Genomic DNA, 14,117 nt, shown 5'->3' with positions numbered 1-14,117 from the left:
TCCCTTTCTATTTCTTCTTTTTACATAAGTCCCTTTAGCATTTCTTGCATTGCTGGCTTGGTGGTAATAAACTCCCTTAGCCCTTTTTTATCTGTGAAGCTCCTGATTTCACTTCAATTTTGAATGATAGCCTTGTTGGGTATAGTATTTTTATATTTATTCCCTTGCTTTGCATCACTTTGTATTTTTAATTCCATTCCGTTCTGGCCTGATTATATCAACTCATTTAATGTCCGCAGCTTATTAGAGAAGTACAAATCAACCTCATTCTCACAGAAAAGGAAGAGAAGGTTCAGAGAGAAGAGAATAAGGGGGAGAGTAGATATTCAAACTAAGATCTAATGTCAAAACATGAGTTTCCTTTCCTCAAAGCCTCTTCCTGTGAGTTTTACCAGGTGTAATTTCATTTCTGCCTTTTGATTTCATGACTAGAAAAACTAAGATTGTTTAAAACCATATATATATTTTTTTAAAGCATTATTATATTATGCTGATAATCCTCTGAAATATATATGTACTGAACAACCATGTGGGATATCATTCTATTATTCCAGAGATTGAAAATACGGGAGAAGTTCAGCAGGCAGGAGTTCTCTTCTTCCGAATCATGCTACAAGAGCTGCAGAAAAGCCTTAAGCAGCTTACCTCCAAGGACTTTGTATCACTGTTGCTCTTTGATTACCGTACTGTACTACAGTCAAAATCTCTGACAGCCAGCCAGTTACAGCAGTTGGAAGCCAATGCAAAACTAATACCTGACATCGTGACAGCAGTTATCTTGTTTATTCATCCAGAATTGGAATCATCACAGGATTTAGAAATGTGGGATGAATGTAAACTGGTAGGTTCTTTTTAAGTATTCTTTTTATTGAAAAATAACCCACACAAGTTTAGGCATGCAAATCATAATTGCACAAATCTTAAGTGTACAAATGCAAGAATTTTTACACAATGAACATTTGTAACCACCTAGATTAAGAAACAGGTCATTAGGGGCATTTCAAAAGCCCTCCTTTGTACTCTTTCTCATAACCACCTCCCCCCCCCCCCCCCCCCACACACACACAGCGAGGGTGACCAGAAGCCTGACTTCTAATACTATACGTTGGTTCTTGCCTATTTTCAAATTTATATAAATGAAATTATGCAAACTGGTGAATTGGGTACTCTAATTCCACTTGCTGGTGATCCCATAACTTTTGTTCTTTGTTCACAGAACTTTAACAAACAGTTAGTTGATAGTATCTGTGTCTTTGATCCAACTGCTAAAGATGTGGAATTTAATTTAAACCTCATTGGTAACTATATCAAAGGTAAATTTCTATTTAATTATGGTCTAAATTATACTAACAAGAATAAAACACAGTTGCAAGAGATATCTGAATAAAGCAAGTAGCTCACAAATTCAATTTTTAGGAAGAAATAGTTCTGAATATAGTCTTCTAAAAGGAGGGACACTGGCTCTAATCTATGCATTCTTCGAAGTGACTGCCTCTGCCACCCATGTGAGAATTCAGAAGCACATCTGTATCCCACTCACTGACTACATGTGCATTATTCATTAAAAAACAAAAGTGAATAGGGGCTACAGAGAAGATAGGCAACAAATACATTTGGCCAAAAGGCTATTATCTTTAGTCTCAATGAAGAACCAAATAAAATAATAGATCACGAATCTATACACTTGTATTGCAGCCTTTTTGGAGAAGAATCAGCAGGAATCTAGAGCAGTGAGGCGCCCAGGCTGGAGAAAGTAATGAGCTCTTTGGCCACAGAGAATGTGAGAGTAAATATTCAGAGGCAGGCACAAGTAGGTCTATAGTTGTTCATATGGAAAAATACAATAATTACAATAAAAATACAAGAATCAACCCTGTGCATCATGTACTCACAACTGTAAACCTACTTTTGCCCCATGTTGCACACATGCAAGCACACATTCCTCCATGGTGCGCATTACTCAAATGGAGACCTCAGGTCATTTATGTGAATGGAACAGTAAGGAATAAATTTAAGGTTTGTTCCTTTTTGTTACGCACGAAAAACTAGCATTAGCTGGGAAAATGACTCTGTAGAAATTGTTCAGTAAACCTGTCCCTCCCCCTTCTCTTCTCCTCATCTACTTTCTGTGGAAACTAGATCAAGTCAGAAGAGTTTCTGCACTTCTGTGATACCTTGTATTAGGCCAAGAGACTCAGAACCAGAGAGAGTCCTGGGGCGAGAGGAATGAAAGGACAACTCAGAGGAAGACAACCACAATCCTCAGGGTGTCGGTGGCAGTGGACACATCTAGTACAAGGGGAGCACATAGCAGTGAGCTGGGGCGCATGTTTGAGAAGGCAGTCATCTGGCACAGGAAAACAAGATACTCCCAGAAGTTTGAGATTGCTAGAAAATAAGAGAAAACACAAGATTCAAATAAAAGTTACCACGAATTAGTGGGGACTATGAGTGACGTGAGTAAAGATTAGAATTCATATTGGAAAGGGCCTCATGGGTCTGGGCTGATTCAGGAGAGCCTCTGGATTCACAAGTGATTCAAGGGAAACCATAATGGTACCAACAATACAATGAATACCTGTTCATTGTATACATGTATAACCTAGGTCTACATTTGTTCACTGTTCCCTGGGGATTTAATCCTGAAGAAATGTTTTCTATGTCAGTGCCTCATTGGTTCTCTTCCCTTTGGAGTAGATTCAGTTCCCATTCATGAGCCCCAGAACCCCCTGCCCTCCATGTGTGACCAGTTTGTCAAATTGACTTTCTCCTTGAGCCCTGAATCACTTTGGTCCCCATCCACATTGCTAAACTATTGGCCTAGATCCAGCCCTGCTGCCAGGGTCACTTGTGTCCTCACAGACTGATGCTCACCTTCTTGGGTGAGGACGCAGGCTCCCATCACTGTCAAATCCAGTTCCTCTGTGAGATGGGATCTGGAAACGAGGAGCAGGCCCCTCCGCTCTCTACCTTGCAGATGTATTCAGGAATTGGCTCTCAGCCCTTAATAAGCCTATTCCCAGACAAAGGCATCTTCTGTGGAATTATATCAATGTTTCAAGGGAATCTCTTCAGGCCCACCTCCGATTTGCATATCAGAACTACCTCCTTATCCATATAACCCCTTTGTTTCAGAAAACATGACAATTTCTGTTTGCTCGGCTTGCTGCCACTTTGACCTGTGTTAGCTAATTCCGGAGCACCCTTGATCTCCAATGATCCCCACCACTTTCTCTTCTCCCAGTGTCCTCAGGTGGCAGGAATACTACCTGCAGTTAACAATGCTGGGTTCAGCCAGAAACCAATATTCTCTAGGCTACCCTACCACCACCACCAGGCCTTCAGCATTATCATCATAGCCTCTGCAGCAATCAAGACAGTTAGTTCATCAGCCACCCAGATACCTCTCTCCTTCAGATGCAACTGTATTCTAAGCTCCACATTTGGGGAAAGAAAGCAGAACTCTTTGGGGCCCCTTCAGATATTGGATTCTATTGCTCGGTTTATTTGAACCTTCTATCAGCATTAAGGCACCTACTCAACAACCCTAAGCAGCATGGAATGCTAATAATAATATTAGGTAGGGACTGTTAGCATAGCTCCTAACTCACCAAGCCTTCCAACTAATCGTTTTGCCAACAAGACAGAATTAGGGCTGATTATGTACCCACACTTTCTTAGGGCTTCTGCTGTCAACTCTTATTTTTACTAAGATAATGACATAACATTCTATTAGTTTAAGGTGTACAACTAATATGTGTATATGCGCATAAACTAGGTCTACATTTGTTCACTGTATCCTATATATAAAAGAGTAATATGCAAATTGACCTAATGGCTGAATGACCAGTCTCGATGACGTACACTGATCACCAGAGGGCAGAAGGTCAATGCAGGAGCTGCCCCCTGGTGGTCAGTGTGTTCCCACAGGGGGAGCACTGTTCAGTCATAAGCCAGGCTGATGGCTGGCGAGCACAGTGGCCTGCCTCCATGGGAGCACTAAGGATGTCTGAGGGCTCCCAGACTGCAAAAGGGTACAGGCCAGGCTGAGGGAAACCCCATCCCCCTGCCCAGTGCACAAATGTCATGCACCAGGCCTCTAGTATGTATATATGTATATATTGTAAAATGATCACCACAATATGGTTTAGTTAACATCCATCACCATACATAGTTATCATTTTTCTTATAATGAGAACTTTTCAGATCTACTGTTGTTTTAGCAACTTTCATACACAATGCAGTATTGTTAACTATAGTCACAAGGTTACACATTACACACTCAGAATTTATATTATAACTGCAAGTTTGTACCTTTTGACCACCTTTGTCTATTTCTCTCACATGCTCAACCCTCACCTCTGCTGACTAAAAATCTGTTCTGTTTCTGAGTTCAGTTTTTTAGATTCCACATATAAGTGAGATTATATAGGATGTCTCTTTCTGACTTACTTAGCATAATGCCCTCATGTTGTAGCAAATGGCAGAGTTTTCTCTTTTTATAGTTGAATAATATTACATTACATATGTCACATTTTCTTTATTTGTCTGTTAATGAACACTTAAATTATTTATACATCTTCACTATTGTAACGCTGCAATGAACAAAGAAATGAAGATATCTCAAGATAGTGATTTAATTTCCTTCAATTGTATTCCAGAAAGTGGAATTGCTTAACCATATGGGAATTCTACTTCTAATGTTTTGAGGAAACTCCATACTGTCTTCCAAAGTATCTATATCAATTTACATTCTCACCAATAGTGGACAAGAGTTCTCCTTCACATCCTTGCCAACACTTATTTCTTGTCTTTTTTATCATAATCATTCTAACAGGTACGATGTGATATCTCATTGTGGTTTGGGTTTGCATTGCTAGAAAGGGGCATTTTGTTTTCTTGTGGAATTCCAGGCAGCTGTGTTATCTTTAGATGAGGCAGCCATCTATGAAGGAGCAGCTTTGGTTCAGAATGTTTGTCCTCTCAAGTCTGTACCATTGTATGTGAATGTTACTGACATACTTCCCTGTAGGGAACCCAGTGTCTCCAGTGGCCACTCTGACAGCTATACATGTAATAGCATATCAATAGCTTGTACTCTGCCTAACGTACTCCCAGTAGTTGGCCTCTCCTACCTAAAGACAGATGACCCATCTATCTTCTCAAGAATCTGTTCTCCCCACTCCACTTTCTTTCTTTTTTTTCTTTTTTTTTTTAATATATTTTATTGATTTTTCACAGAGAGGAAGAGAGAGGGATAGAGTGAGTTAGAAACATCGATGAGAGAGAATCATCGATCAGCTGCCTCTTGCACACCCCCTACCGGGGATGCACCCGCAACCAAGGTACATGCCCTTGACCGGAATCGAACCCAGAACCTTTCAGTTCCCAGGCCGACGCTCTATCCACTGAGCCAAACCGGTCCCGGCTCCCCACTCCACTTTCGACCCCTGTGGCCAGCCGGGCCTAGTCTTTCTGTTGGGTGTCCCCTACCTGCCCATATTTCCCTCCCAGGGAGTTTGGCCAGATGTTGTCTACCAGTAAATGTTCTCAGACCCAGAGGAAATAAGAGCTGTCTCCCAGTAAAGCCAGAATCACTCTGCTGTCTAGAACCTGTAATTCTGCCAAGTGGCCACCCTTCCTTCCCACAGCTAAATAAATAATAATAATTAAAAAAAAGAAAGAAAAGAAAACCTGAGGCTATATCCACAGACACTGATCTCAGCAGCAATTTCCTAGGCCCTCTACTTTTTCTGCAAGTTCCAGGGCTCCTCCTCTGCCAAAGAGCCAGACTCAGCGTGATTATCTATAAAGACGATTATCACCACTTGGACCTAGTATCCTTGGGTGGTAGTCCCTTCCAGGGCTTGCTGGCTCCTACTTGTAGGGAAAGAGCTGCTACCACAGTTGACCCAGGTTTAACAGGAAGCCTAGAATGTGCCATTTATGAGTTGCTCATGGACTTCAGACTCTGGAGAAGGATATATCTGTTCAGTGTTAGAGCAGATTCACTTTGTCCTGGCAAGAACCTCTTCAGGGCCCTTTTAATAAAGATATTAGACAAGTATTCACTCACACACTGTTCAGGAGATTAGTTGGGGGCCTGGATGCTTGACCCATTTCCCGTGCAAGTAGACTCCTTCCATTGTCAGTCCAAGCCTGGGAATAAAAAGAAAGAAAAAAACTGAAATCAGCACTTTCTTTCTGTTCTTTATCATGTCTTTTGATTTTAAAATTTGAGGTTTTCCAATAGTAGTTACTGAATTAAAATAAATACCTAAAATTGGTTTTGTCTAAGTAATATCATTGCTGCTTTGATATCTGATAAAGACTGTTAAAAAGCAGTTTAATGAGAACTTTTTTCTATTTAAGGCAAGTATATTTTTCAGGTTCTTAATTTTTTATTTTAATGACATTAAAACAATCTTTTATCCCAAAAGGACTATAAAATTATATATATATATTAAAAATATTTTATTGATTTTCCACAGAGAGGAAAGGAGAGGGATAGCTAGCTAGAAATGTCGATGAGAGAGAAACATTGACCAGCTGCCTCCTGCCCACCCCCTACTGGGGATGTGCCCGCAACCAATGTACATGCCCTTGACCGGAATCGAACCTGGGACCTCTCAGTCCTCAGACCGACGCTCTATCCACTGAGGCAAACCAGTTTTGGCTAAAATTATATTTTTTATTAAAGTACTTTAAAAGGTCTAAAAGAACTAAAAATCTTCTAACTGAAGGAGTCAATAGCCCATCTTTCTTCTCTCTTCTCACTCACACCAGATCCCCTCACTAGGGGAGTTCTTTTTTGCCCATTTAGCTGTTTCTTCTGGCAATAGCACATTTCAATATTTCTAATTTATGTAATATTGCTCTTTTTCATTCATTCATTTTAAACCTTGTCAATTGATTTTCTCCTTATAGATGAACGTTTAGTTTTTACACCCCTATTCTCTTACCCTATCCTCCTGATGTAGTTATATTACAAATGGGGATTAAGTCAAAATGCAATGTTTACATGATTTTGCCTATGCAGATATTATCTACACCTGAGCACTGTAGCATATTTTGATTGCTCCTTTTTCACTTTTAATTTTTCATGAAGTAAATAATTCCATTTTATTTTTTAAATTGCTTAATTTTCTTTGTGCTTCTTGATAGCTCCTACCCCTTCCATTTATCTCTTTATACAATTTCCCAAAAGGTTACTTTTGATTTTTTAAATATATTTTATTGATTTTTTTACAGAGAGAAAAGGAGAGGGATAGAGAGTTAGAAACATTGAGAGAGAAACATTGATCAGCTGCCTCCTGCACACTCCCTACTGGGTATGCGCTCACAACCAAGGTACATGTCCTTGACCAGAATTGAACCTGGGATCCTTGAGTCAGCAGGTTGACGCTCTATCCACTGAGCCAGTCAGGGCCCAAAAGTAACTTTTATCAGGTAATATTCTAGAGATTTTAATTTTTTTTCTATCTGGAGTCTTCCTGCATCCCTGATCTGCTACTCAGCTGCCTTCCTGATACTTACTTTTCTGATCCCCTAGGAATTTAGTTTGCTATTCTATTGGTTCATTCTTTCTTGACCTATGTTTTAAGACAGCATTTGAGACCTGTGTTTTGAGACAGCATTTTTCCAGTAGTTTTCTGAGTAAGAGCATGATTGGTAAATTTTTTGAGACCTTTCATGTCTGAAAGTTTGCCAGATAATAATAATTTAGAAGACACTGCCCCATTGTCTTTCCCCCACCCCCCAGAAACTGAGATATAATTCAATTGCCACAAATTTCACCATTTTAAAATGTACCATTCAGTGTGTGTGTGTGTGTGTGTGTGTGTTTAATATATTCATTAGGTTGTACAACCATCACCACTACCTAATTTTAGAACATTTTTATCACTCCAAAAGAAATCCAGTACCCATTAGCAGTCACTCTCCCATGCCCATGCCCATCCCAGCCCCTGGCAATCACCAATCTACTTTCTGTCCAGTTTTGCCCATTCTGGACATTTCATATAAATGTAATCATACATGTGGCTTTTTGTATCTGGCTTCTTTCACTTAGCATAATACTTCAAGTTTCACCTATGTTCTAGCATGTATTTTTACATTCCTCTTCTACAGCCACATAATATTTACTATATAGATATACCACATTTTATATATCTATTTATCAGTTGATAGACATGTGGGTTGCTTCTACCTTTTGGTTATTGTACATACTGCTACTGTGAACATCAGTTTACAAGTTTTTGTGTGAGCATATATTTTTAGCTCTTATGGGTATGTAGTGAGGAGTAGAATGCTGGGTCAAATGCAAACTCTGTGTTCTTAAGAAAATGGCTCCACGGTCACAAGAAACTAGGAATCTTCCAAGATTGCTATTGAGAAGTCTGTATCCTTTCTGATTTGATTCTGTGCATGTGACCTTTTTCTGTGCCACCCACCCCTGCCCCCAAAGCTGTAGGATCAATTTTATCTCAAAGACTGTGAAATTTCATAATGACATGCTTTTTTATGGGTCTGTTTCCATCCACTGATATGAGCATTCACTGGGCCTTTTCAATTGTGAAGCTCAGGTCCTTAAGTCCTTGATAATTTCCTCCATGGCATCAAGGTTGCTACTTATGACTGTGGAATTTATACACTGCACAAAGGTGCTCTACTGAGAAGGTGGGAGGGGGCTGAAATCAAACCAGGAGTCCATTCACTAAACTGTATGCTTTAGCATAAGGCCACATGTGCTTGTATGAGGGGCATCTCTTTCTTCAACACCTTTTCTGCTCATCAAGTTATGTGCTCACAGAGTGCATTCATCCATAGTAGGTGTCTTTTTCTCGTTTACACAAAGGTGATCTAGAGGTTGGTGGTGGCCCTGCCCTCTTTTCTGTATTCTGTCTTTGGAATTCCTATTGTCTAAACATTGGATCGCCTAAATTTAGTCTTCCAAATCCTTGTATTTTTCCTCCTATTTTGCATATTTTTTACTTTTTTTCCACTTTCTGAGACATTCTCTCAGCCTTCTAATTCTATTTCTTGCATGCTTTAATGTGTAAAGGCTTTGTTGTTGTTGTTCTTTAAATACTTGCTTTTACAACATCTGTTCTATTTCTTAAATTCAATGTCTTATCTCTCTGAAGGTATTAATAATTATTATTTTTTAAAGTTTTCTTCTCCCTGTGGTTTCTCCTCTTTCCTTCTGTTTCAGTGTTTTGGTCTCTGTATGTCATCTTCTTTACATCTCCTACATGCTAAGCAACTCCTCACCCCAACCCTAGAGATGTTTTCCTCAGAAAAGGTATCATAGAAAGTCTCTGACCTAGGGGACATCAGACACAGTTGAGAAGGGAGAGTACCAGAGTGAAAACAGGGTGAGTATGAGTGTGTCTACTGTATACTGAGACACCTGTAGGCTTTCCCCACTAAGCTCCAACAACAAGGGGCAAACAAAAGGCACAAACAACTGATACCTGTACCACTTGAAGTGCAAGAAAATAGTGCAGGACTTCTATTTGCAATAAATTTATCCCATCAATGTCGGATTTCTATTTTTTACTGTTTTTAAATAAATAATTTATACATAAATATCCATATATTTGGATCATGTTCAACATTTGTTATGGATAGAAAGATATGATCTAAGAATTATTAAAAGCCACTGTATTAAAGTATGAATTTTTATAAAGATAAATTGCATTGATTTCAATTTATACGTAATTTGATTTATGGCGACATCATTTTAAAAAGCCAATACAATGTGATATTATACAGAAGTTGTGCTTACAATAGGAATGAAATTAATGCAAGAACTCAGTGTTCAGCCTGGAATAAACTTACACCCAAACTTTGATAACTCGAGAAAAAAAGTAGAAGATTTAACTTAATCCAGTATTAAAGCAGAGACCCATAAAGGGAGATTTCATTAGAACATTCTGTTTTTAAGCAAAATGCATTTCCTATTGTAATTAAAAGTTTGATTAAACTTGAATCTGTTTTGAAATCAATAGGTTTATAAACAGATTCAAACTTTGTCTCAGCAATTATTTTAGCTCAGATGTCTTCAAATTATTTACTATAACCCTTACCAATGCAAAGCAAAACAAAAAACAAACAAAAAACCCCCCCACAATTTCTTATAGTTAGAAAAGGAGAAAAAAAAAAAAAAAAAAAAAAAAAGGTAGTACATCTGCTTGAAAGAATTGTAAAATCTGTGCAAACTACTGCAAAGATCTGGTGTCTGTCCACCACAAGAGAGCAGCAGTGCTCAGCCACTGTTAACCCCACAGAGCAGCAATTTTCAACCCCTTCAGGTGTTACCACACACTGTTGTGCCACAAGAATTTTTAAAACGTGCAATACCTATTTAGTGAGGAGCACTGACCTCTTTTTTAGATTGTCAAATTTAAAAAAGTGACAACAGCCAACACAATAGCTTTCAGGTGTGAATAAATCAAAAGAATATATATATATATTTTTTGTCAGATTGGGGAAAAAAATTTTTTTTTTTTGGTGTGCCACAGAATTTTAGTAATTGGTTTATGTGTGCCATGAGATGAAGAAGGTTGAAAATCACTGCCACGGAGCAATGGGGGCTTCATTAGAGGAATAAATTAAAGCCAGTTTATACATCAATCTCTCATTGGAAAGAGCAGGAAACAGAAACTATGGCCCAGACAGGCTTGGAGCTTCTGTCCCTGGTAACAAGACAGGAAATAAGCAACAGGGGCTTGTGAAAGGGAGTGACCTCGCTCCCTATTCTTGTGTCCTCAGATCACCATGGAGATGGCTGACTGGCTTAATAATGGTTGCAGATAGGAGAGTATTCATTTGGCTGTCAGATAAGAACATTGTGGCAGGCATCAAAGAAACAGAGCTCTTGATGGGGATTTAGGAAGGGGAGAATAAAAGCTGTGGGGAGCAGGAGAGCTGTATTTGTCAGAAAATCAGGACTGATTTTAGAAGTATTCTGGGGTGAACTTTTATTTTATTTAATTAAATTCATAACACTAAGATAATCAGAGTAATCTTTGCAGCCTATAGCATTACTTTGTTTCAGGAACTAATAAATACAAAAAAGGGATCGATTATAACAAATGCACTTCAAAATTGTACATTTGTATGTTGATTGGTCTAGTATTACCCATGAGAAGAATCAGGTACATTTCATGTGCTGTCATGATCAGCATTTGTTTTCATTCATAATGGTCACTAATGTTACTGAGTTATAATCTGAAAAGACTTAATATTTGAAAAACCTAATTTAACTAGTCCATAATTGAATGTTGTTTCAACTCAACATTTATTGAACACTTATAATTGGAAGAAGGCAGTGCCTGTGTGTGTGTGTGGCTCATGCATTAAAAAAGAATTCTAGAACTTAAAACATTGTGTCTGCATTTTACAGTTTAAAAAATTTTTTTGAGACTTTTGAATGTTTTTCACATTTTATGTACCTTCTCATGTTGACAGAAGATAGGGAAGTAAGATATGTTGTCTTCCATTTAATAGATATCCATAAGTACAATTATCATTGTTAAAGAGCTATGGATAGCCCTGGCCAATATGGCTCGGTTGTTGAGCACTGTCCCATGCACCTAAAGGTCACTAGTTTGATTCCCAGTTAGGGCACATGTTCAGATTGTGGGTTCAATCCCTGGTTGGGAGGCAACCAATCCATGTTTCTCTTTCTCTCTGTCTCTCTGACCCCCTCCCTACCTTTCACTCTAAAATCAATTTTTTTTAAAAAAGAGCTATGGATAGGAGATGATATTTAAAACCTCTTATTCAATTATAAGTATTACTAGAGGCCCGATACATGAAATGCATGCACGGGAGTTGGGGGGGTCCTTCACCCAGCATCCACCCTCTCCAATCTGGGACCCCTCAAGGGATGTCTGACTGCCCACCGGGATTGGACCTAAACAGGCAGTCAGACATCACTCTCAAAAGCCAGGACTGCTTGCTCCCAATTGTTTGCCTGCCTGCCTGCCTGCCTGACTGAGTGCCGCTAACCACTTATGCCTGCCAGCCTGATCACCCCCTAACCACTCCCCTGCCAGTCTGATCTATGATTAACTGCTCCCCTGCTGGCCTGATTGACCCTAACTGCCCTCCCTTGCCAGCCTGGTCGCTCCTAACTGCCCTCCCTTGCCAGCCTGGTCGCTCCTAACTGCCCTCCCTTGCCAGCCTGATTGCCCCTAACTGTCTTCCCCTGCAGGGCCGATTGCCCCTAACTGCAGGCCTGATTGCCCCTCTGCAGGCCTGATTGCCCCTAACTCTCCTCTCCTGCTGGCCGGGTCACCCCTAACTGCCCTCCTCTGCTGGCCTGGTGCCCCTAACTGCCCTCCCTTTCAGGCCTGGTCCCTCCCAACTGCCCTCTCCTGCTGGCCTGATTGCCCACAACTGCCCTCCCCTCTCATCTTGTGACCACATGGGGGCAGGCATCTTTGATGAAATGGGAGTGGCCATCTTGTGTGTTGGAGTGATGGTCAATTTGCATATTACCTCTTTATTAGATAGGATTTATGGTTTATTCAACTCAAATCAGCAAACATTATTGGGTTAGGCATAGACATGAGAATGGGAGGCATCTGAAAGAAGGTAATTAATATATTTTTAGCAACTACTCTGAGACACATTTTCACATATCTTTTCTCATTAATTTTCATAACAATTCTGAGGTATTATCCCTGTTTTGTGGAAGAAAAAAACAGGCTCAGAACAATTAGGTGATCTGCTCCAGGGCACAAGACTAGTTGGGGTAAAGTCAAGATTAGAAGCCATGCCTGGCTGATGTAGCTCAGTGGTTGAATGTCAACCGATGAACCCAGGGCACATGCCTGGAGCTGTATAGGAGGCAGCTGATCAATGATTCTCTGTCATCATTCATATTTCTATCCTTTTCTCCCTCTTTGTTCCTCTCTCTGAAATCAATGAAAAAAATATTTTAAAAAAATAATTAGAACCCAGATCTGTTCAGCTCTACAGTACATTCTCTTTCCATTAGACTATTCTATCTGACCATTAGTCATTGACTTCTGGGAAAAAGTAACTTTTATAAATGGCAGTTTAATGGTTTGCAATTTAACAAATGAATCTTAATGGTATGTAGTGATTCTATATTTTAAAAATAATTTTAAATTAAATATTTCAAACATAGAAGTTTGAGACTAACATCTGTAGTCATTATGGACCCATATTCTATATCTAACCTTAATGTTATGCATGTTTGAGTCAGACTTTTTTTTTTTATAATATATTTTGTTTATTTTTTACAGAGAGGAAGTGAGAGGGATAGAGAGTTAGAAACATTGATGAGAGAGAAGCATCGATCAGCTGCTTCCTGCACACTCCCTAATGTGTATGTGCCCACAACCAAGGTATATGCCTTTGACCAAAATCGAAATCTTGAGTCCACAGGCCAAGGCTCTATCCATTAAGCCAAACCGGTTAGGGCAAGTCAGACCTTTTTAAAGAAAGAAAACATTATAGGGCCCTGGCCAGTGTTGCTTCAATGATTAGTGTCAATGAGAGCACAGAAGGGTTACAGGTTTGATCACAGCCCAGTTGGGGTGGGAATGGAACACAACCAATGTTCTCTCATATTAATGTCTGTCCATCTGTCTCTCTCTCTTCCTCTCCCTCCCTTCCTCCCACTCTCTAAAAATCAATGGAAAAATATTCTCCAGTGAGGATTAACAACAAAAAACATTAAAGGGGCCGAGACCGGTTTGGCTCAATGGATAGAGCGTCGGCTTGGGGACTGAAGGGTCCCGGGTTCGATTCCGGTCAAGGCATGTACCTTGGTTTCGGGCATATCCCCAGTAGGGGGTGTGCAAGAGGCAGCTGATCGATGACTCTCTCTCATCGATGTTTCTAACTCTCTATCTCTCTCCCTTCCTCTCTGTACAAAATCAATAAAATATATATTTAAAAAAAAAAACACAAACAAACAAACAAAAAAAACATTAAAGGGCTGGGACCGGTTTGGCTCAGTGGATAGAGTGTCAGCCTGCGGACTGAAAGATCCTAGGTTCGATTCCAGTCAAGGGCAAGTACCTTGGTTGCGGGCACATCCCCAGTAGGGGGTGTGCAAGAGGCAGCTGATCGAT

General features: G+C 39.7%; 1 protein-coding gene across 1 annotated transcript in view; it reads left to right on the top strand.

Annotated features, from left to right (window-relative positions):
* EFCAB5 (EF-hand calcium binding domain 5) overlaps positions 1-14,117 on the top strand; it is an 88,729-nt gene that overhangs the window by 73,752 nt on the left and 860 nt on the right. Inside the window, exons 21-22 of the mRNA XM_045570981.1 lie at positions 555-841; positions 1,217-1,313. Of these exons, the coding sequence (XP_045426937.1) occupies positions 555-841; positions 1,217-1,313 (384 nt within the window). The remainder of the gene's footprint in view (positions 1-554; positions 842-1,216; positions 1,314-14,117) is intronic.

The sequence above is a fragment of the Pipistrellus kuhlii genome, unplaced genomic scaffold (assembly GCF_014108245.1).
Source record: "Pipistrellus kuhlii isolate mPipKuh1 unplaced genomic scaffold, mPipKuh1.p scaffold_m20_p_39, whole genome shotgun sequence".
NCBI classification, from domain to species: domain Eukaryota; kingdom Metazoa; phylum Chordata; class Mammalia; order Chiroptera; family Vespertilionidae; genus Pipistrellus; species Pipistrellus kuhlii.
Note: the sequence above shows the minus strand (reverse complement) of the source record. Positions and strands in the feature narration are given on the sequence as shown.